At 49.0% G+C, this 25,965-nt stretch overlaps 2 protein-coding genes across 8 annotated transcripts; one reads left to right on the top strand and one right to left on the bottom strand.

Annotated features, from left to right (window-relative positions):
• Positions 1–163: 163 nt before the first annotated feature.
• On the bottom strand, positions 164–1,170 carry LOC105240102 (immunoglobulin iota chain). Its single transcript, XM_011232070.3, has 2 exons — positions 839–1,170; positions 164–753 (listed from the first exon to the last, which is right to left on the bottom strand). Exons 1-2 carry the CDS (start codon positions 1,092–1,094, stop codon positions 347–349), a joined length of 663 nt encoding a protein of 220 aa, XP_011230372.2. The 5' UTR covers positions 1,095–1,170; the 3' UTR covers positions 164–346.
• PRAME (PRAME nuclear receptor transcriptional regulator) lies at positions 196–25,953 on the top strand. 7 transcript variants are annotated; one of them, XR_004620257.1, is made up of 7 exons: positions 219–356; positions 14,766–14,879; positions 15,058–15,218; positions 15,589–15,821; positions 16,013–16,286; positions 24,854–25,153; positions 25,556–25,953. XR_004620257.1 is itself a non-coding variant. In XM_034642587.1 (7 exons), the coding sequence occupies exons 4-7, from the start codon at positions 15,806–15,808 to the stop codon at positions 25,950–25,952; spliced, it is 798 nt and encodes a 265-aa protein (XP_034498478.1). In that variant the 5' UTR covers positions 219–356; positions 14,766–14,879; positions 15,058–15,289; positions 15,589–15,805; the 3' UTR covers position 25,953. The 7 variants fall into 7 exon arrangements, 4 of the variants coding, with proteins under 4 accessions (XP_034498477.1, XP_034498478.1, XP_034498479.1 ...); XR_004620258.1 differs by lacking the exons at positions 24,854–25,153; positions 25,556–25,953 and adding exons at positions 20,078–20,141; positions 20,491–20,557; XM_034642587.1 differs by having other exon boundaries at positions 15,058–15,289; positions 16,152–16,286; positions 24,904–25,153.
• Positions 25,954–25,965: the final 12 nt, after the last annotated feature.

Genomic DNA, 25,965 nt, shown 5'->3' with positions numbered 1-25,965 from the left:
AGCAGGGGCTTGGGTCAAGCAGACTGTGAGCCGCCGGTCTCCTGGGACCTTCACCCTATGTCGGTTCTTGGGTGCGGCCCACTCCTCCTGACCTTCCACAGAACATCTGGGGCCCCCCCAGCACAGTTCGGCACACCAGGCACACCAAACTCAGCAAAACAACTGCCCAAGACACAAGCAACTTTAATCCCCCGATCCGGCCTTCAGAGGTGAGGGGGAGCCTAAGCAATGCTGCCAGACAAGAAGAAGCTGAGCGGGGACTCTTCTCCTCAGCCCTGTGAAGCTCATGGCCCGAGCCCTCCATGTCCGCACCCGCCTCTCCCTGAGGACGCATGCCCGGCTGTCTTTAGTTCACGGTAAGTGTGTCCTGGGGAGCCTGGGACCCTGGAGGAGCAGGCTCCTTTTCTTCTCTCCTCATCTCCCTCACCTTCTCCATGCCCTGGGCCCCCACAGCGCAGAAATACACAGCCTCGTCCTCAGGCTGCAGCTCAGAGATGCTCAAATACCCCGTGTTCTTGGCCAGATCTTTGGATCCGGAGAAGCGAGGGGGAATCTTGGAGCCCTGGTTGTTGTCTGAGCGGGAGAAATATCTCAACAGGAATCTGGGAGGGTGGCCGGGCCTCTGCTGGTACCAGTAGATGTTATAAATGCCGACATCATGGTCTCTGCTCAAGGTGCAAGGCAGGCGGATTGTGGTTCCGAGGGACGAGGACATGGATGGCGGCTGGCTCAGCACCGGCTGAGAGCCACAGCCTGGGGACACAGAAGCACATGGGTTTCTGGGGCAGAGGAGGGCAGGGGATGGGGCCGGGGGTCGTGAGCTCTGGGGTGTTCTCACCTATGCAGTGGGCGAGGAGTGCCAGCAGGACAGGAGTCCAGGACATGGTGTAGACGTGCTGGGCTCTGTCTCCTTTGTGCTGCCACAGCTCCTGGGGCCCACTCAGGGCTGGGCCAGCACCCTCCTGCGCCCTCCCAGGGGTGGAGCCATCGCAGGCCTGCTTCCTGGCCACCACCATCCTGAACTTTCTAGAGTTTGCGGCGTCGGTTGGGGAACGGTCCCATCGACACCTTTGTGGCTCTTGCCTTGGCCCCATGGAAGCGTTTGGGGAGGAAGCACCTGCTGGAAACTCACGGGCCAGTGCCCAGGAGGCCAGCCTGCAAGGTTGGGTCCCTGAGGAAGGGTAACCTCAACGTCCTCCTGAGGTAGCTGAACCCCACAGTAATATGGTTTTGGTCCAAATTTACATGCCTGGTGAAACAGTAGAGAGAACCACCTCAGGGTGGTGAAAACACCTGTTTTGTGCAGCAGAAAATGCTGGGCCCCAGGAGTGAGTGGGATACTCTGTCCCCTTCCAAGCTCCTGTCCTCCGTCCCAGCAAACCCAGCCCGCTTTCCTCCCAGGATGAAGTAGCAGTGACTCACGGCTTCTGAGAAAACAGCGCCAGGAGGGACTTTGGGGGAGGCCCATATGGGAANGGGGGGCCCATATGGGGCCCAGGGCAGATGGGGGTGGGGGTAGAGCAGCCTTTTCTCCCATTGGGTCCTGTAGGGGCCTGGCGCCAGCCTTCGTGACCTCTCTCCTCCTTGCAATTGTCTCCCCGGGGAGCGGGTATGGCAACGTCCCCCTGGTCCTCGGCCCACTCCTTGGCCAGTCCCTGCACCTGCAGAGGTTCTGTGTGTCCCATCCTTGCCCCACCCGAGTTTGATCCCATCACCAAACACTTCCAGAAGGCCTGAGGCCTACTCTCTGCTCCGCGCTGCCTACCAAGCCCTGTGGGTTGTGCGGCTGAAGGCTGTCGGGATGCTGGATGAAGACTAACGCCCCTGTTAATCAGGGTTCCCCGGAGAAACAGAACCAACAGGAGATATATAAGAAGAGATTTATTATGAGAAATTGCCTCACTCCAGTATGGAGATTGAGAAGTCCCACGATCTGCCAGATGTCTGCAAGATCGTGGACCCAGCGATCCATGACCTGCCGTCTTGGGAAAGCCAGTGGGGTAGCTCTGTCTGAGTCCAAAGGCCTGAGAACCAGGGGAGCGGGTGGTGTAAACCCCGGCCCAAGGGCAGGAGAAGACCAATGTCCCCACTCAGCAGGCAGTCAGGAAGCAGAAAGGGACGAATTCCTCCTTCCCCCCCTTTCTGTTCTATTCAGGCCCTCAATGGACCCACATGGTGGACAGTCTCCTGTTTAAATGAGTACGCTTGTTTGAATGCTAATCTCATTTAGAGACGCCTTCACAGACACACCTAGAAATAATGTTGAATCTGGGCATCCTTTGGACAAGTCCAACTGATACATGAAATCAACCATCACACTTCATCATCCCTTATCTCCTCATCTCATTCTAGAACTTTCTCAGCAAGGCACAGCCACAGAGGAAAGCCCAGGAAGTGAAGTGGGTCCTCAGCTCTCAGGGGGCTCTTTTTTTCTTTTTTTAAGATTGTATTTATTTATTTGAGAGAGAGAGAGAGAGAGCACAAGCAGGGGGAGGGGCAGAGGGAGAGGGAGAAGCAGGCTCCCTACTGAGCAGGGAGCCCGACTTGGGATCATGATCAGAGCCCAAGGCAGACGCTTAACCGACTGAGCCACCCAGGTGCCCTCTCATGGGGCTCTAAGGCCAGGTGTCTCTTCTAGTGGAGGTAAAAGAAAGAAAAGAAAAAAAGAAAAAGGGTCGCTTCAAGGGTTGGGTCATCTAGCTGCTGTTTCTCCTCAAAAGGAACCAGCCACTGAGATGAGAACATGTTTAATTCTAGAAGGGGCTGCAAGGTGATCCACACCTGCAATAATTTCCAGGGCGGAGGGCAGAAAAACTCCCGGCTGTGACTTAGCTCCCTGTGGGCCTGGTAGTCGGCCAGCTGGAGACTTCCAGCGCCCCTGCGGAAGGCCTTCTGGGTCATACTGACGGTGGGGACCCAGAGAGCTGCCAGCCGGAGTGAAATCCTCTTCCAGGGCAGCAAAGGAAGCAGGAGGGGTCGCCCACCAGCAATGTGCCTGCCCACACCCCGGAATTACAGGTGTGCTTGTCTGGGGCTTATTATGGATAACAAAAGACACCTCTGGGGCTCTCCTCACTTGAGAAACTCCAGGCAGACAGTCTCTCCTTTGCTGTCCTGCCCTCTGCTNAGGAGGGGTCGCCCACCAGCAATGTGCCTGCCCACACCCCGGAATTACAGGTGTGCTTGTCTGGGGCTTATTATGGATAACAAAAGACACCTCTGGGGCTCTCCTCACTTGAGAAACTCCAGGCAGACAGTCTCTCCTTTGCTGTCCTGCCCTTTGCTCCCTTGTGCAGTATTCAGTATACTTCTATTTCTTTGAAAGAAAGGAAGAAAGAAAGAGAAAGAAAGAAAGAGAAAAAAAAGAAAGGGAAGGAAGGAAAGGGAAGGGAAATGAAGGAAAAGAAAAGAAAAGAAAGGAAAAGAAACGAAACTCCAAAAGTTTCGGGAGCTCTGTGCCAGGAACTGGAAGAAGATCAAATATATATTTCTTGCCATAAATCACAATATCACAGGCCGGTGCTCCTAACTAGGGAAGCCTCATTTACTGACATTTTAGGAGAAATTGGGATTTGGGTTTTTATATGACCTCTTCTTCCACATAGGCCGTTCTTTGTGAGTCTTTGGTCAAGAGCAGCCACTGTGAATATCCGTGGTCCCCGTCCCCACGGAACTTAGAGTCTAGCAGGGAATCCTAAGTAAATACAGTTGACCCTTGAATGATCCTGGTTTGAACTGTGTGGGTCCACTGATAATGTGAATTTTTAAAAAAGATTTTATTTATTTATTTGAGAGAAGAGAGAGAGGAGCACAAGCAGGTGAGGGGGGAGAGGAAGGGCAGAGGGAGAGAGGGAAGCAGACTTCCCCACTGAGCAGGGAGCCTGGTGGGGTTCCATCCTAGGGCCCAAAGATCTTGACTTGAGCAGAAGGCAGATGCTTAACGGACAGCCAGCCAGGAGCCCCATGCATGGATTTTTTTTGATAAATACAGGACAGTACTGTAAATGTATTTTTTTATGGAAGAAGAATGTTGGGCCTCGCTGGGAGAGCTGGAAAGACAAGAAAACCTGCTGGGTGAACTTGACAGTAAGCCAGAGGCAGGGGTCACCTATGCAGAGGAAAAAAATAATATCTCAGATGAGACTATCAGGGTCCCTTGCTCAGGAAAGTTTTTACAAGGAGATTTCACAGTGCAAGGTCAAAGGCAAGGTCGAGAGAATGATTCTGAGCATTACCCACACCTGCACCATGGTGATGATGGTGGTTCAGGAGATGAAGATGGATCTTTACCAACAATTTATTTTTCCTGCAACACTGAACCAAAGAAGGTCCACAAAGATATAGGAAAAAAACCCACCCACAGCATTATTTTTTAGCGAATGCAAAGAAGGAATCAGACATAGCCCTGGAGACCTCCAGTTGCCCCAGAGTGCACAGGGCTCAGAACACGAGAAGATAATTATAGAATATTTGTCGACACTGTAAATGGGGAGCACAGCCCTCAGATGTCTGAAGCTGAGATGCAGAAAGACTCTTTGATGTGGTGGTAGTGGTGGAGAAAGGTAAGCTCCTCAGCATTATGACCCATACTTTGTAAGGAATCCTGGCTAAGGAGAAGCCGTTCGCAGAGAGGCTGACAATGTCTCTTTGGAGAAGGAAGAACGAGGAAATCCTCAGCAGGAGCTCTCATCCTCACCAGGGACAGCATTTTCCTAGCATTATGTCAGAAAAAAAATTTTACCCCCTTCCTTGACACCACGCCCTGCCACTGCTGCTTAGGTATCACTTGTCTGTCCAGAGAAAAAAGACCCCGTCTCAGAAGGGCTGGGGGAAACTCCAGAGAGGGTTTACAAGTTCAAAGCTGCCAGACTGAATCTGAGACACCAGGTCCTGCTGTGAAATGCAACTGGGTCTTTGAAGCTGGGGTGTTTGTCCAGAGCATGCAATCCACGATGATTCTAACGACGCCTGCAAGGAGGCATCCTGGATCAACCAATTGCAAACTGCCTGCTTCTCATCAGCACTATGAAAAGAGCAAAAATATAAAATTATCAAAAAATATAAAATTATAATATTAACATCCTTATGTTCTCCTCGAATAGAATCTCAATATTTGTTAGTATTTTTCAAAGTATGATCATATTCATCATTCTGGAATTTTTTAAAAGATTTTATTTATTTATTTGACAGAGAGAGGCAGCGAGAGAGGGAACACAAGCAGGGGGAGTGGGAGAGGGAGAAACAGTCTCCCCGCTGAGCAGGGAGCCCAATGCAGGGATCGATCCCAGAACGCTGGGATCATGACCTGAGCTGAAGGCAGACGCCTAACAACTGAGCCACCCAGGTGCCCCCATCATTCTTGTATTTTAACCCAAATGAAGGCTTTTTAAAGTTTTATTTATTTATTTATTTATTTATTTATTTATTTATTTAACTTTTATTTATTTAAGTAATTTCTGTACCCACTGTGGGGCTCAAACTCGCGACCCTGAGATCAAAAGTTGCATGTTCTTGCGACTGAGCCAGTCAGGTGCCCCCAAGGCTTTTTTTTTTTAAACAATAGTTACATTGCTATTCTTTATTCAGTATTGATCATTTTAGAGAAATCTTAAAGCTGAAATTTCATATACGTTGCACAATTACATTTCATTATTTGCCAACATTTTTAAGATATTTCCAAATGTACCGTTACAATTTTTGCAACTTAAAAATTCAAGTAGTCAACTTCAAACAGTGGTGAGCTCTAAGAAGAAAGTTGGTATAGCATGGTAAATATAGTTGATGATACGACATATTGGCAAGTTGCTAAGAGGGCAGATCTTAAAAGTTCTCATCACAAGAAAAAAATTCGTAACTAGGTGGGGTGATGGATATCACCTAGACTTATTGTGATCATTTCACAATATATGCAAGCATTGAACCAGTATATTGTACACACAAAATTAATATGTCAATTTTATATCCCCCCCAAAAAAGTTTTTTTAAAAAAAGCTGGGTCTCAGGGCACCTGGGTGGTTCAGTGGGTTAAGTGTTAAGCACCAACTGTTTTTTTACCCCCCCCCAATTTTTTATTTATTCACTTGAGAGAGATAGAGCTAGTGAGTGCACGAGCAGGGGGGAGGGTCGGAGGGAGAGGGAGAAGCAGACTCCCCGCTGAGCTCGATCCCAGGATCCCAAGATAATAACCGGAGCCCAGGGCAGACGCTTAACCAACTGAGCCACCCAGGTGACCATAAGTGTCCAACTCTTGATCTCAGCTCAGGTCTTGACCTCAGGGTTGTGGGTTCAAGCACAGCATTGGGTTTCACACTGGGTGTGGAGCCTACTTAATAGAATAAATAAATAAATAAATAAATAAATAAATAAATAAATAAATGAAATAAAAATTTTTTAAATCTAAAAGCCAGGTCTCTGAAGAACTGCTCTTATCTAGGAATAAGAGCACACACAAAGCCTAAGATACCAATAAAGTTTGTACTGAATTTAAGCTATGAAATAAAGAGAAAAGGAGAAGAATCTGTAAGAATTATAAGGCATAGATTTCTTACCAGCCCCCCCAAAAACTGGTTACAAAATAGAAGGGAACATTTAAATTAAAAAGGCAATATTACCAAAGTACCAAGTACATTAATAAACATTTTTGTTGGAATATTAATGTTCCATAAAACCACAGTAAGCACTTTTTTACTAATTTAATTGCACATTTAACTTTGTATAACAGAGAAGCCTAAATATATTTAATGAATTCAAGCAATACATCGCTTAACCAAGGAATTGGAATTTTAAAATATTTGTGTGGGAAAATACTAGATGAGTATGAGTAAGTTTATTTATTGCCAGAAGACTTGGATGTTGAATGTTCTGCTTATCTGGTTTACCTAATGTAAGTGTATTAGAACTTTGAGATATAGAAGGACATTAAAACCATAATGAGGGGCGTCTGGGTGGCTCAGCCGGTTAAGCGTCTGCCTTCCACTCAGGTCATGATCCCAGGGTCCTGGGATGGAGCCCAGCATGGGGCTCCCTGCTCTCGGTGGGGAGTCTGCTTCTCCCTCTTCCTCTGCCCCTCTGCCCTCCCCCTGCTCATGCTTTCTCCCTCTCTCAAATAAATGAACAAAATCTTTTTAAAAATTTAAAAAAAAACCATAATGAGTATAATCTGACTTTTTGGAATCAGAAATTACTTCGGTATCTTTCAGTGCTTCAGTGTTGCCGTTATGAGCAATTAATCATTTGTATATGCGGTACCGTAGACATACTAGGGCCGTCTGTGGCATTCCCCTGTTGCTGCTTTTCTACAAAATTAAGATGTCAGATTGAAAGGAAAAAAAATGCTGAGTCTTCCAGAAGATCGTTTTTTCCCAAATAACTGTAACCATGTATGTCTTTTGTGGGATGCCCTGGTACGACTTGGTGAGGGATGGATTGTTGAGTAAGAAAGAATATTCCGGAATGATCTCAAGCCGTCGGATGGGCAGCTGAAGTGCTAGCGAGAGATATAAAGGGAGAGGAAAAACCCAAGAGAAATAAATATTTGAGGAAATAGTAGAAGATAAATATACCAAAATCAAAGAAACATAAAAGACCTCAGCTTCAAATGGCCCATGAAGAGATAAGAAAAACCCTGCACCTAGACGTATAGTAAAATTAAAGGTTAAAAAAAGAATAAAATCTAAAAGTTTCAAGAGAGAAAAAGATCACTTAAAGGGACACAAAAAGGAACTAGAATCAGGCTGACTGCACACACACCTCTGGATGCAAAAAAAAAAAAAAAAAAGAAAAAAGAAAAGAAAAGAAAAGAAAAAAGAAAAGAAAAAGAAATAATTTCAATGTAACAAACGGGAGAAAAGGTAAGCCTAGCATTCTATATCCAGCCAAATTTTATAAATGAGAGAGCATAATATTATAGCATAACAGAATCAGTCTCAGTCATAAAGACCCCAGAAATGTTGACACCCTAGTTCTGCAGGACGAAGCACTTTTGGGAGAAGTATCAATGTGATTGGCATGTGAGTGGGCTAAATTTCTCATCTAGTTAAAGGGAAGATGTAGAAATCAATTTTTTAAAAATTGAGATAAAATCCACATAGCTTAAAATTCACCATCTTATGTTCCTACCAGCAATGCACAAGGGTTCTGATTTCTCCACAACCGCGTTCACCTTTGTTATTGTCTGGCTTTTTGACTCTAGCTATCCTGGGAAAGCAGCAGTGCCTTCTTGTGGAATGGCTAATGATGTCGAGCATCTTTTTATGTGCCTGCTGGTCATTTGGCTATCTTCTTTGGAAAACTGTTCATTCAAGTCCTTTGCCCACTTTTATTTATTTATTTTTAAAGATTTTATTTATTTGACAGAGAGAGAGAGACAGCCAGTGAGAGAGGGAACACAAACAGGAGGAGTGGGAGAGGAAGAAGCAGGCTCCCAGCGGAGAAGCCTGACGTGGAGCTCGATTCCAGGACCCTGGGATCACGCCCTGAGGCAAAGGCAGACGCCCAACCGCTGTGCCACCCAGGCGCTCCCCCCAATTTGCCCACTTTTAAATCGGGCTGTTTGTCTTTTTGTTTTTGGGTTCTAGGGGTTCTTTGCATACTCTAGACAATGGACTCTTGCCAGATTTGCAAATATTCTCTCCTATTCTGTGAATTTTATTTTCACTTTCTTGACAGTGTCCTCCGATGCACACGGGTTTTAGTTTTCATGAACCCCATTTATCTGTCTTGTTGTTGTTGCTTGCAGTTTTGGTGTCGTGTTTAAGAAATATATTTAAGGTCACAAAGATTGGCTCCTATGTTTCCTTCTAAGACTTTACAGCTTTAGCTCTTAGTTTAGGTTTTGATCCATCCGAGTTCCGTCTTGTACAAGCTATAGGTGGTTCCCATGCTGAGTGCTTGTCAAACTCTGTGTCAGGCTCTGATTTTATTAAGTAGACGGTGACCACGTGTCTCCGAACCCCCCCTCACCGAGACTGGCTGGGTCAGCACCGACCGGGTCCAGGACCCTGGAGGGAGGGAGACACAGAGAGCAGTCCCCCTGAGCCGAGAGCCACACTGAAGGCAGAGGAAAGCAGGAGAGAAGCCCAGGTGCTGTTTCCTGAGACGCCATCAGCAGGTCACGTGGGCAGAGAGACGAGGGTGAGGAGGAGCAGAGGGGGTCAGGCCATGCTGGAGGCACCGCAGAGCTCGGGCCCTGAGTCCGCAGCAGAGGCTGGTCTCTCGGGTTCCTCTGATACCTGCTAACACCTACCTGGGGGCAGAGATGCAGAGAGATGCTGCCTCCTGATTGGCCAGTCTGAGCTTGGGCGGGGGGGCGGGGGGAGGCTTGGCCTCCTGGAGCCATCTCAGTGCGAGGGCGGGGGCGGAGGGCAGCGCAGGGGCGCCTGGTCCCATTAGGACCCCGTTGGTCCTGGCAGGGCACAGCTGCGATCAGTCATACCCGAGTGAAGACCATGTTGGTTCAACATCCTTAGAATCCCCTGAGAGGTCCCCTGGTGGGAGGCGCCCACCTGGTGTTCTCTTCAGGGCTGCTGCACAGCGCCCCCTGCCGGCCAAAGATGAGCGAGCACCAGCGCGGGGCTTCCCCGAGGCTTGGGGTAGAACTCTGCGGGTTGGGAACTTGGGGGGGATTAAATGTATAACTTTATTACAACTCACCTCTCACTAAAATTTAGCAGTTCCTTCCGTGGCGAATATAGGCATAGATCAACGCAGTCTTGGCAATACCAATTTATCGACAAGAGAAATTGCGGTTGTTTTCACATCATGGTACAGTTGTTGACCAACTTCCATAGTTTACACTTATCACTATGGTTAAATTCTGGTGGTGATTAGATTAGACCTGCTGCTACAATCTCATAGATGTGTTCATTCTAATATCGTGATAACTGTGCTTCAATACAATTAGATTTATTTGTGATCCTGTGTACTTGTCAATGTTCTCCAGACAAAGACCTCCAGGATACACCTGCAGCCAGACCGGGTTGGATTTAAGGACTTGTTGCAATGTCAGATACTGGGTATCCTGGAAAGTGGTGGGATGGCTCAGTAAGCGGGTGTTAGGGAAGAATTATAGGATTTGGGTTTGCTTTAGGGAACTTTGGAGAGGGTTCAAGGAAGCAGGGCTTTGCGGGGTGGTTGGATGCTGTCAGGAAGCCACGGTGATTCTATCATTAAAGGGTGTCCTAATTCTAACCTAAGAGGAGAAGCGTATAACAGGTGTAAAGCCATGGGTGGTAGAGAAGCAGCAGTCACTCAGGGGAGCCAACCAAGGTGGGGGGCGTTTGGTCGTTTTTTTTTTTTTAAAGATTTTATTTATTTATTCGACAGAGATAGAGACAGCCAGAGAGAGAGGGAACACAAGCAGGGGGAGTGGGAGAGGAAGAAGCAGGCTCATCGCAGAAAAGCCTGATGTGGGGCTCGATCCCACAACGCCGGGATCACGCCCTGAGCCGAAGGCAGACGCTTTAACCGCTGTGCCACCCAGGTGCCCCGGTCGTTTTGTGGTTTGAACAACAGCTCGTTTTGTCTGTGTTCAGATATGACTGTGGCAAGGTCTGTTTTGTCTTAAACCACTTTTTTTTTTTTAAAGATTTTTATTTATTTGACAGAGATAGAGACAGCCAGCGAAAGAGGGAACACAAGCAGGGGGAGTGGGAGAGGAAGAAGCAGGCTCATAGCAGAGGAGCCTGATGTGGGGCTCGATCCCACAACGCCAGGATCATGCCCTGAGCCGAAGGCAGACGCTTAACCGCTGTGCCACCCAGGCGCCCCTGTTTTGTCTTTGATCCATCACTGGCCTTGTCTGAGCCTGGCGTTCTGTGAAATTGTGTATGTTCATGGGAGCTGGGCTGCCAGGCCAACTCCCAGCAGCCCAAGACCCGCCTGACAGGAACAGGCGGGCTCCTGGCTGTCAGGAGCTACCCTGCTCTTGCTCACATATATATCTTAAGAAAAAAGGGGCACCTGGGTGCTCAGTCGGTTAAGCATCCGACTCTTGATGTTGGCTTAGGTCATGGTCTCAGGGTCATGAGATCGAGCCCTGAGTTGGGATCTGCACTGGGTGTGGAGCCTGCTTAAGATTCTCTCTCTCCCTCTGCCCCTCCACCCCTGCTCACATGGGCTCTCTCTAAAAAAAGAAAATGATAGTGGTTTATGAATATTTTAAATTTGCTTCAGTGTTACTGTTCTGTAGTGCCTAGCCAATCTGTTACTCTCTTTTTATTTTTTAAATCTACAGTACATGTAGCGCTCTCTCTGTCTATGGCTGCATTAGCTGGATGACTGGATCTCACCCATACCTATTAAACCAGAACACCTGAGAGTTGAAGCCAGGCATCAATGTTTTTTTAAAGCTCCCCAGTGATTCCAAGATGCCACCAAAGTTGGAAACCCCTGCCCTGTGTAATACTTATGGAAATCTTACTTACTGCTTGTTAGAATCACCTGGGAGTTTCTTCTAAAAATCTGTTGCCTAAGAAATGGAGCAATGGTCATGTTCTATTTCTTTATCTGGGTGTTGGTCACACCGGAGAGTTCACTTGGCAAGAGCTCATCAAGCCGTACACTTCTGTTTTGTGCACTTATCTGTAGGCTAAACCTCAGGAAAACATTTCCAGAGTCATCTGTTGTCTGAACCCCTCCCAAACCAAAAGGATAAGAACCATCGAGGGTGGGCTCCAGCTTTCATACTGTCTAAAGCTCCTCAGTGATTCTGCTGTGATTCTTGCTGCCCAGGAGACTGAACAACTCCGTGGTCACGTGCACCTCACATCTCCCCACAAAAGGGGGGGGCCTTGCCCAACAGAGCCCCACATGAGAAAGGAGCTGCCAGCTAGAAGGAATGAAGGGACACCTCGTTTCATTCATACTCATGAGTTGCGCCCAGAACGTTGCACATCGTTCCACCCCCACCCACATCATCAGGCCTTCCATGTCTGCCACTGTCACAGATCTTTTCTCTCTTTCTAATTTTCAGCACTCCTTTTTTTCTTTCTTTATAACGATTTTTTTATTTGTTCATTTGACAGAGAGAGAGGCAGCGAGAGAGGGAACACAAGCAGGGAGAGTGGGAGAGGGAGAAGCAGGCTCCCTGCTGAGCAGGGAGCCCAATGTGCGGCTTGATCCCAGGACGCTGGGATCATGACCTGAGCTGAAGTCAGAGGCTTAACAACTGAGCCATCCAGGTGTCCCCTAATTTTCAGCACTCTTTTTACCATGAAGGCGTGCATTTGGCCTTTTACCTCTTAGCCTTCTGGGACCTGCCTGTGTATGTTTCCATGAGATCCCCTTTCCTTCTGTTGATTGGTGGCTTTCTTATTTCCCAGACCTTAATCACGTGCCTTGTAAATATCTTGTCCCAGTTTACAATCCAGCATTTACAATTTTCTCTTTTATCTTTTTGGATAGGAAATTTTAGTTTGATATTCACTGATTGGCTTCCCCTCTGCTTAGTGCCACGCTCAAGCAGCCCTTCCAGGTGACAGAAAAACGTTCTCCTGCAGATTTCTCATTATCTCTATAGTTTTATTTTAATCAGACTTGGGTTTCTTTCTCAGTGCTGTGCGGTACAGAATCCACCTTAATTTTTCTCCCTCTAGAGAACCAATTTTAGCAATAGCATCAATAAATCATCTTTTTCCCCACTGGTTTTCAGGCTTTTTTTTTTCTTTCTTAAACACCAAGTGTCTACGTGAAGCCCCTTTTCCATCAGAAGCTCCTGGATTAGGAAAAGTGCCTGAAATTTGCTGAGTCCAGGGGAAATCAAAGGTCTTAGGTTCCTCCTGCCCCCATGTCTTGCTGGGCAGAGAACCATAGGCTTTGGGCTAAAAAGTGGGAGGAAAAGCTGCACTGGAACTTAAGGTCCTGAGAAATCAGTGTGGCAGGTAAAATGCGTGCTATTTACAGCACCCACCTCAACTGGAGAGGAGCATCCGAGAGGTTCCTGCTGGTGCTGAGCACGGAGATCATTTGGAGTTTCTTTCCCCCCCCCCTTTAGATTTTCTTTATTTATTTGACAGAGAGAGAGAGAGAGAGAGAGAGAATGAGAGCAGCAGCAGAGGGAGCAGATCCCCTGCTGAACAGAGAGCCTGATGCGGAACTCGATCCCAGGACACTCAGATCATGACCTGAGCTGAAGGCAGACCTTAACCGACTGAGCCACCCAGGCGTCCCTAATTTGGAGTCTCTATTGGGAGAAGCTAGAGGTGTGAATGGCTCCTGCTAATAAAGGAGCATGTCCAGGCTGACAGGCTGAGGGAGGGAAGGGGAGATTAGCTCATGGAGAGTGGGATGAGGTTTCACTGCCATTACCCTGGGAACCTCTCCTCTGTCCCCTGTGAAGACCCTGTATATTATAGCTGCAGACTTTGGAAAGTTGGATTTATTCTGCTGGAGGAGAGGGATTTGGAGTTCTGGGCAAGACCCAAGGTCAGAGGAGAGTGCCCAGCCTCAACTGCTGCAAATTATTTTAGGTGAGGTTGTGTGGTTTACAAGAGGTTGGATGCCCAGGAAAGGAACATCTCTTGGGTGCTGCCAAGAGCAGGACAGGTACTCAAGAAGGGTCTTTCTATAACTTTGCCCAAGGTGCTTCTTAACACCTAAAGTTTAAACATTTTCTTTTTCTGTGGCTTGAAAGGCCACGGTGGGGGCTCTGGTGAGCTCGGTGGGAAAGGGGATGTTCACTTTGAAACATGGTGATTCAGAACCTCTAAGGCCAGCAAGAAACCAAGATGAAATCCAGGGGTGAGGGGCGCCTGGGTGGCGCAGCCGTTGGGCATCTGCCTTCGGCTCAGGGCGTGATCCTGGAGTTCTGGGATCAAGTCCCACATCGGGTTCCTCCGCTATGAGCCTGCTTCTCCCTCTCCCACTCCCCCTGCTATGTTCCCTCTCTCGCTGGCTGTCTCTCTGTCACATAAATAAATAAAATCTTAAAAAAAAAAGAAATCCAGGGGTGATGATTCTAACATAGACACTCAGACCCACAAAAAAGAGGGGTCCCTGCCACAGCAGCCAGGGCAGGAAGGAGTGTCCTGGCCCTGGTCCCTGTGAGCAGCAGAGTCTGTGAAACCTAATTCTAGACACACAGGAGGGACGAACATGTCTGAGAACTCACAAGTGGGGAGGATGGTGCCCCCACTGCTTCTTCCCCACTGGGGGTGGGGGAGTGGCCTCCGTGCTAATTTGCTCTCTCATCTCTGACTGCAGTCGTGCCTCAAGCTCCCAGGTCCTTGTGCTGCCAAGGCCACAGCTGGGAGGGAGGAGAAAACGAAAGCATCTTTTTCACAGAAAGGAATGAATGAATGAATGAAAGTGAGGGATTTCTATATAACCTATCCTTTTGACCACACTATCAAGGATTCCCAAAAGGGCACGTGAGGCACTCAAGATCCTCAAAGAAATCACCACAGTGTGGATCAGTGCACTCCAAGCCCACGTTCTATTTTGCAGCAGTCTTATTTTGTGCGGAATCATCCTAGAATCCACCAGAGGCACTACCTACAAATATTTTTATTCTACGAAGTGTCCATGAATGGTCTAGATTCAGGGTATTGGAATGAACTATATATATATATATATATATCTCCTTAAGGAGGGTTAATGAAGTTAAAAAGAATGTTCCAGTAGAAAACTCAAAGGGTCAGACATGAGAAAAGGAAGGGTTTGTGTGGAACCTCCAGCAGGATTCTTGGGAGGAAATAAGGTACAGCTAGCCCGTGACAGGGTGCTTTGCACAAGGCAGACGTCTATTAAGAGGTAGTTACTTCTTTCAGGCTCCTGTTGCCCTTAGGGGAGAAGGCCGAAGACCTGCTCTTTCTACAAAACATGGTTCAGAGCAGGCCTGTTGCAGACCCCTGGGGACTCCCATCTGGGCACCAAAATACAAGGTAAAAGATGGGGGTTTTCAAGCTGCTCACTTCCAGCCCTAATCCTTACGCCAAGGGCTGAGATTTTGGCGCGCAGTTTTTGAACCTTAAGCTCTTTCCGCCCAATTCCCAGAGGGACTCTCCCAGGGTCCAGACGCCTCTGGGGTCCTCCATGCCCCCTCCTCGGTCTCTCCAACAGGTCCGGGCTGGCTGCAGGCCAGCACTAGAGCCAACCAGTCTGCAGACCCGACCTCACTCAGCCCTCCAGGTTTCCAAGCCCATACTGGTGCTATGACCTGCAGACAGCAGCCCGCGGGAGCTTCTCCATCCTTCCCAGCACGCTCGCAACCCAGGGGAACGGTGTGAACGGAATAGGCCCTAACCACCTCCCACATGATCCCAGGCGAGGAACACGTGACCAGCGTGAGGCGGTCAGGCCCCGCCCAGTCACCCAAGATCCTTTTCGGGGAGCAGGCACCGCCCCACCTCCCATGCTTCCTTTGGGAGGAATCAGGCCCCTTCCCTGCCCACGTGACCCATAGAGGGGGTGGGGAGCTGGTCCCGCCCTGCTTCTCACGTGATTCAAAGTGAGGAGGAAGCGGGGGCCCTGCCCACGTGACCTGTGTGAAGCTGCCAGCCCTTCCCCGCGCGCGGTAGGAAGCTTCGAGGTGCTGCAGTCAGGCTCTGAGTCTTCCGTTTCAGGCTCTTTGAGACGACTCTCCTTCCCCAGGTCGCCGTTTTCAGCTGCCTCGTAGGCTTTAGGGTTGGCTGGAGCCTCAAAATGTGGAACAGGAGCCCAAGGCTCCCACGCCAAGGCCTCAGGACGCGGGGATTTAAAGCTGCCTGGGCCCTGGGCTTCCTGCGCTCTCCTGCGGTTCAGGTGGCCGTTCGGGCCACTCCCTGTCTACTATGCTTGCGGATCCTGAGAGGTTACAAAGGAAAGCCAAATGGGCGGACGTCCAGGTGGGTGCAGACGACTTTTTTTTTTTTTTAGATTTTATTTTTTTGAGAGAGGGCGCACAAGTAGGGGGAGGGGCAGAGGGAGAGGGAGAAACAAACTCCCGGCTGAGTAGGGAGCGGGATGTGGGGCTGGATCTCAGGACCCCGGGATCATGAGCCACCCAGGCATCCTGCGTGCATACTTCTTATCACAGGGCCAAGGTAGCCAGCCATTCCTTCTTGCTGTAATCACCTGCGCTGCCTGTTACCCTTGACCAAAGACCGCTAGTGGTGCCCTCCTTGGGAGGCTGCCACCAACAGTGGGACAGGGAACGTGATAGACCCGATTTTCAGTGTTGCCCGCACCCTGGACCTACAAGGATGGGCTGACCCTGATACCCCGCCATGCCCTGCCTTCGGATGCAACGCACTGCCTGTTGGCATGGAGCGCCATCGCTGGTGGAAGGGAGTGGAGCTCAGATAGCCCAGGTACGAGATGGCGGCCGCACAGTTAGAGCTTCGACTGGTGGTGAATTGGGATGGTATGCCCATTGAAGGGAGTGCACTAGCGAGCGCAGTAGATGACGCATTTTGGAAAGCATGATAAATTAGTAATTAGTAATGAGAACTATGGGATTGAATGGCTAGTGGTAGGCTGGGTTGACACTGTAGTAAAGGATAAAGGCAGAGTCAGCTGGCTATTGGAGGCCGTCCTTAGGATCTCCATAGTAGCAAACAAGGAGGCCTTCATCTTGGGGGGGGGGGCAGTGCGGGGGAGAAAAGCTAAGGGTCTGGCTGGGACTTCATCTTCAGGGAAGTGGAGTTCCAAAGAAGGTTGAACTCCCAACCACGGCAGGACTGCTATACCAAAGTCATCCTCGTTGGGAGAAAATGGCACCCTGGCATACTGATAGAGTTATATGCATTGAGGCCCCTGTGGTCTGAAATTCACTGATTCTCCTTAACCTTTTTTTTTTTTTAAGATTTTATTTATTTATTTAAGAGAGAGAGAGCCAGCGTGAGAGGGAACACAAGCAGGGGGAGTGGGAGAGAAGGCAGGCTCCCAGCAGAAGAGCCTGACGTGGGGCTCGATCCCAGAACTCTGGGATCACGCCCTGAGCGAAGGCAGACGCTTAACGACTGAGCCACTCAGGCGCCCCTTCTTAACCTTCTGAGACTGCAGAAGTAAGTGGGCTAACCCACCCTATTAAAAATTAAAATCTTGAGGCACCTGGGTGGCTCAGTTGATTAAGCAACCCACTTGATCTCCACTCAGGTCTCGATCTTAGGGTGGTGAGTTCGGGCCCCATGCTGGGCGTGGAGCCTACTTAAAAAAAAAAAAACAAGCAGAAGAACACTAAAATCTTTTATTTGAATACATTGCAGAGGTATTCTTCACAAAGACAGAATAGGCTTTTCTTGCTGTCTTCCCCAGTTTTCCTGGGGTCTAACTAGGGCTGTGTCCCAGCATAACACCACAGGGGAAGTGCTCAGGCTGAGAAGGGAGATAAAGGTACCACACCCTATAGAAGCTGAAAGACGTAACCAGCATGTACCAGCTTGGGGACTATGGTTGGGACTGGATTATGGGTGCCTGATAAAGGGGAGGAGTTAAGATTGGGTAAGGTAAATTTGTTGATTGGGGAGTATTTTTCTGAGGTACAAGATTTAATATCCTGTCAGGGACCCCAGGAGTTTGTGTGAACTTGCTGCTAGGATGGGTTCCAGGAGCATGAAAGAGAGCAATCTACACTCTCAATGCCACCCCGATCAAAATACGAATGACATTTTTCAAAGAGCTGGAACAAACGGCCCTTAAATTTGTGTGGAACCAGAAAAGGCCCTGAATCGCCAAGGAATTGTTGAAAAGGAAAAACAAAGCTGGGGGCATCGCGTTGCCAGATTTCAAGCTATACTACAAAGCTGTGATCACAAAGACAGCATGGCACTGGCACAAAAACAGACACATAGACCAATGGAACAGAATAGAGAACCCAGAAATGGACCCTTGGCTCTTTGGGCAATTAATCTTTGACAAAGCAGGAAAAAACATCCAGTGGAAAAGACAGTTCTTCAATAAATGGTGCTGGGAAAATTGGACAGCTATATATAGAAGAATGAAACTTGACCATTCTCTCACACCATACACAAAGATAAACTCCAAATGGATGAAAGACCTTGATGTGAGACAGGAATCCATCAAAATCATAGAGGAGAACATAGGCTGCAACCTCTGACATCGGCCACAGAAACTTTTTTCATGACACATCTCCAAAGGCAAGAGAAACAAAAGAAAAAATGAACTTGTGGGACTTCATCAAGATGAAAAGCTTCTGCACACCCAAGGAAACAGTCAAAAAAACTAGGAGGCAGCCCATGGAATGGGAGAAGATGTTTGCAAATGACACTACAGATAAAAGAACTTCTCAATTCAATACACGAGAAACAAATAAATCAAAAAATGGGCAGAAGATATGAACAGACACTTTTCAAATGAAGACATACAAATGGCTAACAGACACAAAATCATTAGCCATCAGGGAAATTCAAATCAAAACCACATTGAGATACCACCTTACGCCAGTTAGAATGGCAAAAATTGACAAGGCAAGAAACAACAAATGTTGGAGAGGATGTGGAGAAAGGGGATTCCTTTTATGCCGTTGGTGGGAATGCAAGTACAGCCACTTTGGAAAACAGTGTGGAGGTCCCTTAAAAAGTTAAAAATTGAGCTATCCTGTGATCCAGCAATTGCCCTACTGGGTATTCACCCCAAAGATACAGATGTAGTGAAGTGAAGGGCCATATGCACCCCAATGTTCATAGCATTGTCCACAATAGCTAAATTGTGGAAGGAGCCGAGATGCCCTTCAACAGATGACTGGATTAAGAAGCTGTGGTCCATATATACAATGGAATATTACTCAGCCATCAGAAAGAACAATTAACACCACATTTGCAGCAACATGGACGGGACTGGAGGAGATTATGCTAAGTGAAGTCAAGCAGAGAAAGACAATTATCATATGGTCTCACTCATTTATGGAACATAAGAAATAGCAGGAAGATTGGTAGGAGGAGAAAGGGAAGAATGAAGGGGGAGTAAACAGAAGGGGGAATGAACCATGAGAGACTATGGACTCTGGGAGACAAACTGAGGGCTTCAGAGGGGAGGGGGCGGGGGAAGGGATAGGCTGGTGATGGGTAGTAAGGAGGGCACATATTGCATGGTGCACTGGGTGTTATACGCAAATAATGAATCATGGAACACTATATCAAAAACTAAGGATATGCTGTATGGTGACTAACATAACATAATAAAAAATTATTTAAAAAAGAAAGAAAGCAACGGCCCATGCCCAGTGAGGTTGCAATTCTGGGACTGCTGACAGGTGGCAGCTGAAGGCTAGGCTAACACACTCAAGGAAATTGTCAGGCTGGTACAGATGCACTTACTGTGTAAGGCCAGAAAACCTAAGCAAATGGGTATATTCCACAGGAAGCCCCAGAGAACACACCGTTTACCAGGGCTCTGGGAATATGCCGATGAGAGAGGCAGCAGCGTCAGTTTAGTGGTGGGATACCAGCGTAGGTCGGTGTGGACGAACAGTAAGAGTGGCTGTCACAGAATTAGCCTCACTCATAGAAACAGGGATGATAGGACCCTGAAGCAGTTGAGGTCAGGCGGTGGCATAAACCATCAGAAGTCAGGTTGACACCATTTACTATGAGCATGAGGTTGGAGTGGCAGCCAAGGCATCCGACCCACAGAGAGTTACAGAAATGGGTGTTGAGCGCAGACGATGAATCATGGAGCTCTACCTCGGGAACTAACGAAGTACTGTGTGGTGATTAACGTAACGTTAAAAATAAAATGAAATGATTTAAAGAACGCAGTGTCGGGGCGCCTGGGTGGCACAGCGGTTGAGCGTCTGCCTTCGGCTCAGGGCGTGGTCCCGGCGTTATGGGATCGAGCCCCACATCAGGCTCTTCCTCTATGAGCCTGCTTCTTCCTCTCCCACTCCCCCTGCTTGTGTTCCCTCTCTCGCTGGCTGTCTCTATCTCTGTCAAATAAATAAAACCTTTAAAAAAAAAATCTTTAAAAAAAAAATAAAAATAAAGAACGCAGTGTCTTTAGGTGCGGGATGGAAGGGCAGCCACCAAGAGTCATAGTCTTATTATCAGAAGAACTCAAGGCTGGATGGTTGGGAAGCTGAGGGCAGTCAGCTCAATACAAAGGCATGATCCCTGCCAAGTTCTAGACCTGAGTCCTTTTTTAGGGCTGTAGCCATCTGGTTGAAAAAGAGGCCGGGTCCCCAGAAGGAAGGACTATGTAACCCTGTGGTGAGTTCTTTTTGTTCTTATCTCACGTGGTTTCTGTGGGTCATGAATTTGGTTGTAGCTTAGCTGGATGGTGCTGGCTCATTGGCGTCTCTGAGAATGCAGGCAAGACCCGGACTGGGACTGCAATCATTTGAAGGTTCAGCTGGGCCTGGAGTACCCACTTCCAAGTACCCTCACATGCCTGGTTAGTTTTTGACAAGAAGCCTCAGTTGCTTGCTCATGGACCTTTCCATAAGGCTGCTTGAGTGTCTCTATGACATGGAAGCAAGTGATCCAAGGGGAAGCACAGTGGAAGTCACAATGCCTTTTAGGACCAAACTTTGGAAGTCACACACTGTAATTTCCACAGATTATCATAGGTCGGCCTTATTCAGAGCTGCAGGGGACTTCACAAGGGCACCAGTGGATACCAGGAGGCAAGTATCATTGTGGCCATCTTGGAGGCTGCCTACCACACTTGGGTAAATGTAAATGAGGGGGATTGGAAGGTACAAGCAATTTGAGGAGTGGACAGGGGAAAGGAGGATATATAAACGGTTTGAATATTGTTGCACATAGGGTCACAGTTGACATTAGTATCTGGACATGCAAAACATAATTGTGGCCCACTGTTAGGATGGGGGCCTACGGGGAGCCAGATAATAAATAGAATCCGGGATCAGGATCCAGCTCACAATGTAACCCTGTGTCACTGCCCAGTTTGCAAATGTGTAATTGGAATAGAATATTTGGAAGTCAGTGCAGTACCCACACTGGGTCTTTCATCTGTGGGATCGGAACTATCATGATGGGGAAGGCCAAGTGGAGGCCTCCGTACCTGTGTCTATTCCTGGTCAAGATAGTAAATATAAAACAGCATCAGATGCTAGGTATGACAGGTAGTGTTGTCATTCTTAAGGATGCAGAGGACTTGAGTGGTGCATCTTGTCCTATTTTCATTTAATTCAGCAGTCTACCTCTGCAGAAACCAGGTTCATCCTGGAGATTGGCCAAGATTTCTGTAAACTCAGCCAGATAGTGGCCCCAGCCGAAGCTGTCATGTCAGATGGGCTTATTTTGCTCGAGCCAGATTAAAGAAGTCTCGGGTATATGGTGTACAAAGGTAAATGGGCACATCTGTTTCTTTCTGTCCCTATCAGATACCGTTTGCATTCCCACGGAACAGGCGACAATATACGTTTGATCTTGCCCCAGGATTATACCCTTCCTCCCTCTGTCATAGTTCAGAGAGATCTGGACCACCTACCACCTGGGCATCCACAGAACATAGCGCTGATTCACTACTCTGAAAATATGCTAATCGAGCTGGGTTAGTGAGAGATGGCTGGCATGTTGGAGGCCTTGGTAAGAGACATCCACTGCATCGTTGGAGACAGTGCCTGTGAAGAGTCAGGGATCTGCCACATGAGAACAATTTGGAGTGCCCCAGTGGTCAAGGACATGCTGGGTCATATCCAAAGGAAAAGATGAATTATCACAACTTGGACCTCCTATGGCAAAGAAGGAAGCACGATGCCTGGTAGAACTCTTCAGGTTTTGGAGACAACGTAGTCCATATCTCGGAATACTTCTCTGGCATGTATACTGGGTGACATGAAAGACTGCCACTTTTTTTTTTTTAAGATTTTATTTATTAGTGTGCGTGTGCGCACAAGCGGGGGGAGGGACAGAGGGAGAAGCAGACTCCCCACTGAGCATGGAGCCTGACATGGGGCTTGATCTGAGGACCCCAAGATCATGACCTGAGCTGAAGTCAGACGCTTACCCGATTGAGCCACCCAGGTGCCCGAAAAGACTGCGACTTGGAGTGTATCCCAGAATAGGAACGTTCTCTGCGGAGTAGCAGAGTCTAGGCTGTAATGAAAACAGCCCTGGTGCTTGGGCCACTAGATTGCGCAGATCTGAGGGGACCGGGGTATCAGTGATAGGAAAAGGTACTTTCTAGGGGCCTGGAGCCAGGCCGTGCAGTCTGCAGAGGTGACTCATGCTTGTTTTATGACGCAGTCTCTGAGTGCTGCTGGGCCCTGGCAGAGGCCCGTCAGACAGGACATGACCCCGTGGCCAGAACGGCTTGTCAGGAGGTGAGTTCTGTCAAAGCCACCAAGTCATAAAGTTGGCGAGGTTCAGCCTCCATCCATTGTGAGGCAGGGGATCCCGTTGAGTTGGAAGCTGTGGCTGCCACCCGAACACTTGATCCTCTTTGTGTCCACTCCCCAGCTGGTAGGAAACGGAGCTCCCATCTTGGTGGGAGTAATTGACCCAGATTAGGAGAGGATAGGGCTGCTTTTAAACCAGGGGATAGAGAGGAATAAATCTGACTCCCAGGGGATCCATTTAGGGGCCTCCTGGTATTCCCTTGCCCTGTCGTGACAGTGGAGAGACAGGTGCCGCCACCCTCACCGCAAGGGGCATAGTGACAGGGTTCAGACCCTTCAGAGACGAAGGTGTGAGCCAGGCCACCTGGCACCCTAGCAAGGGCAGCAGAGGTGGTAGGGACCTTGAGGGGAATCTACAAGGAATAGTGTGGGAGGACAAGGTGAGTATCCATTGGCGCCCAAGACCAACCGCCGTGGCCAAGACTATCACTGCCTCACTAGCCTGCCTCTTCTAAGGCTCCCCCAGGGTTAGAGGCCCCTAGAATCCCAGAGGAGACTTCCCAACAGACGAAGTGCATTCCGGCAGTGCACGTGGTAGGAGTCGGCCAGCAATAGATCCTGGGTTTTGTGGACAAGAAAAGCAGTGGCCGGTTGTTGGCTCCGCAAAGGAGCCAGAGGCCTCAGCTTATCATGTCCTGCTGGGCCGAGACCTGTGGACCTTGGGCTGAAAATCCCTGTGCAGGGGAAATGATGCCTTGGAACCTAGGAGAAGGCCCTGAGAAAATCCGTGTGACACGTGGAATATGTGCTCACAACATCCCCTCCACTGTAAAGGGAGGTCGGTGAGGATCGTTGAGGTGTGCAGCAGGGAGATGCTTGGGCTTCAGTTGGGAGAAGCCGGAGGTGTGAACGGCTCCTTCTGAGGAGGGCATTTGGCAGGAAGGCTGACAGGCTGCGGGAGGGGAAGGGATGTCGTCTCCGAGTATGAGGAGTTCTCACCGCCGAATTTTGGGGAACCTCTTCTCTGTGTCTTGTGCAGACGTCCATAGAACATACATCCCTCGTGGAAAGTTTGGTATTTGGACTGACTTTTGCCTAGCGCGAAGGGCGTGAAGGAGGGGCAAGGGCAGAGGAGCTCTGCCATCAGAACAATTGGTGGATCGTGACAGGGGCCTGGTGCTCCCTCTCCTGCCCTGTCTGCTCCATACTGCCTACCAGGCCCCAGCTCTGAGCAGGCGCCCCTTCTCACTCACACATAGGTGGAAAATGCTCAGTCGGGTCGTAGTCCAGTGTTTCGGTGGTTAAAATGATCATTTACCAGACCAGCTCCAGCGCAGTCCCCTCGTCCCCCACAGAAGAGCAGCCTGCTGTAGGACGAGGGCTGGGAGCTGCTCCAGGGAGCAGCAGGGCAGAGTCGGGGTGGGAACTGGGGGATGGCCGGGCCCAGGTGTGGATTGCTGGCTCTGCTGGTGGTGGAGGGAAAATGCACGTGTTTGTAGAGAATCCTCCGGTACCACAGGGCCGGCGACGTTCTCCAGCCCTTGTCCGGGGCCCTGCTTGTGCGTGTCACTCCTGAGGCCTTTGCTGGCTCTGCAGTTGATTTCGGACTTTACCGCCCACACAGGCTTAGGTTTTGGTTTCTGTAGTCCGCACACTGGTTCCCCTGATCCACCTTTTGCCAGATTCCAAAACGTGGCTTTTTCTTGAGGAGCAGGGATGTCTAACTCCTTCCCTTTGACTCTCTGGTTTTCACTCTTCCTTTACTTCTTTTGGGTTTTCAGGTGGCAGCTCAGAGCACACATGTTCAGTCATCCAAGTGTCACGAGAAGTTCACTGATAGAAGTCACTCTACTGTGTCGCTGTCCTTTTGTTCTTGGAAGAAATGCTCTGATTCTGCTTCGTTATGAGACACTGTTTTGTTCTATTTAGTAATATTTTATTCAGGACTGTCGTATGTACTTATACTGGGATGGTGCTTTAATTTTCCTTTTTCTTGTTTTTTCCTGACATTCTGTGTCAAAATTTTACTGGCCCCGTAAGAGGAGTTTTATATCTTTTTGATTTTTTGAAAATAATTTTCTTGTCTCTGAATTGCATTGAAGCCGGGTGGGATGTGAGTAGGAATGCGCCTGTAGAGCAGGAAGGAGGCCAGATCTGAAATGTGGAAAGTTGCCGTTACCATTTTAGAAGGCCTGCCTGCCAGAGAAGGCAAACGAAACCTCAGGACCTGACTTCTTACCACTGGACTAGGGTAAGGGATGGGTTGTTCAGTTCTGCTCCTTAAAATCACCTTGGAGATGATGATGATGTTGGGGAAAGTTCAAGAAATTAAGTTTGGAACAATTTATGGTCTCTGAAGTCCAGTAAGGAACAGAGATAAAGGCCTAATTATTCTCTTTTCAGGCATCTGGGATTAGGGTAAGGGACACTGGTGCCACCAGCAGAGAGAGAGAGCTGCAGATTTAGCACTAGAAGTGTGGGATGGAAGGAGGGGGAGACCTCCTGGGATACCACTTCTGCTAAGAAGGGTGGTGGAGGCTGGGTTTTCCCGGCCCAACAGAAGGAGGCTGAGCACCGTGAAAATCCACTCAGGATTTTCCCTTAACCTTGCTTCAGGTCAGTGAGGATGAGCGGACAGGACCCTCTCAGTCTCTTGGATCTTGCAGTACAAAGCCTGCTGAACGATGAGGACTCAGCTGTCCATGCTCTGGAGGAGCTCCCTGTGGGCCTTTTCCCAACCCTGTCCACGGCAGCCTTTGATGGGGGACACACAAAGACTGTGACAGCAATGATGCAGGCCTGGCCCTTCCCCTGCCTCCATCTGGGATCGTTAAGAGATCAGTCAATAACTCAAGATCTCTTAGAAGCCGTCCTAGATGGGCTGGAATTAGTTCCTACCAATGCTGCTTGTCCGAGGTAAGTGGAGAGATGGGGTGCTGGTAGGGGAGCAGTGAACTGAGGAAGTGGGAGCTGGATTCAGGGATGTGGAGCCCAAGCTTGTGCCACCAGGTACAACATTGATCATGGCGAGGCCTTGAGGCCGCTGCTCAGGGTCCCTCTGAGAAGAGAGCCCTGGTGTAGTTCAGAGCTGATCACGCTGCTGAGGTGGTTAAGAGTGTGGCTAGGTTCCCAGCTGCGTCCCCGGACTGTATAAAAGGTGGGCACTGAAGAGGGCCTTTCGAAGGCATGGTGGGTGGCCGTGGGCAGGGCTGCTGGCTGGCTCAGAGGCCCTTCCCAGGGTCCGCTGCTGCTGGTCTCCTGCGAGCCCTGCTCTACTGGCCCGAAAGTCCCAGCCTCTGTTCTCATCATTCCCCACAGGAGATCGAAGCCGAAGGTGCTGGATTTTACCCATGACTTTGAGCACTCCAACTGGGAGGAGTGCTCTGAGACTACTCCTGCCCCCTTCGTCGTCACGCACATGCTGGAAGAGCCGGAGGCAGACCCACGAGTGCCCAGTTCCAGAGAACAGCCTCCGCATCATCGAGAACCCATGGAAATCCACACAGACCTTTTCCTCGGTGGTTTGTTCGGCTTGTTCCACCTGTCGGGGCTCCCCCTCGTACATCCTGCAGAGAGTCGAGAAGAGCCACGGCTGTCTGCGTCTCTGCTGTCGGACCCTGGTCGTCAACCGGGTGCCGTTCCGCAGCCTTGTAGAGACCCTGGGAGTGCTGGAGCTGGAGACCATCCGAGAGGTGCGGCTTCATCACAGGGGTAAGTTCTGCTCCCGG

The sequence above is a fragment of the Ailuropoda melanoleuca genome, chromosome 14 (genome assembly GCF_002007445.2).
Source record: "Ailuropoda melanoleuca isolate Jingjing chromosome 14, ASM200744v2, whole genome shotgun sequence".
In the NCBI taxonomy this organism is placed as follows: Eukaryota; Metazoa; Chordata; class Mammalia; order Carnivora; family Ursidae; genus Ailuropoda; species Ailuropoda melanoleuca.
Note: the sequence above shows the minus strand (reverse complement) of the source record. Positions and strands in the feature narration are given on the sequence as shown.

What these genes read in the sequence shown, in the direction of transcription:
- PRAME (XM_034642586.1), top strand. Translation starts at nt 229, where the DNA reads ATGCTGCCAGACAAGAAGAAGCTGAGCGGGGACTCTTCTCCTCAGCCC. An exon ending in CCGGCTGTCTTTAGTTCACG is followed by an intron (nt 357 to 24,853) that starts GTAAGTGTGTCC and finishes ACCTTGCTTCAG; the next exon opens with GTCAGTGAGGATGAGCGGAC. An exon ending in ACCAATGCTGCTTGTCCGAG is followed by an intron (nt 25,154 to 25,555) that starts GTAAGTGGAGAG and finishes CATTCCCCACAG; the next exon opens with GAGATCGAAGCCGAAGGTGC.
- LOC105240102 (XM_011232070.3), bottom strand. Translation starts at nt 1,094, where the DNA reads ATGGGGCCAAGGCAAGAGCCACAAAGGTGTCGATGGGACCGTTCCCCA. An exon ending in ACTCCTCGCCCACTGCATAG is followed by an intron (nt 754 to 838) that starts GTGAGAACACCC and finishes CTGTGTCCCCAG; the next exon opens with GCTGTGGCTCTCAGCCGGTG.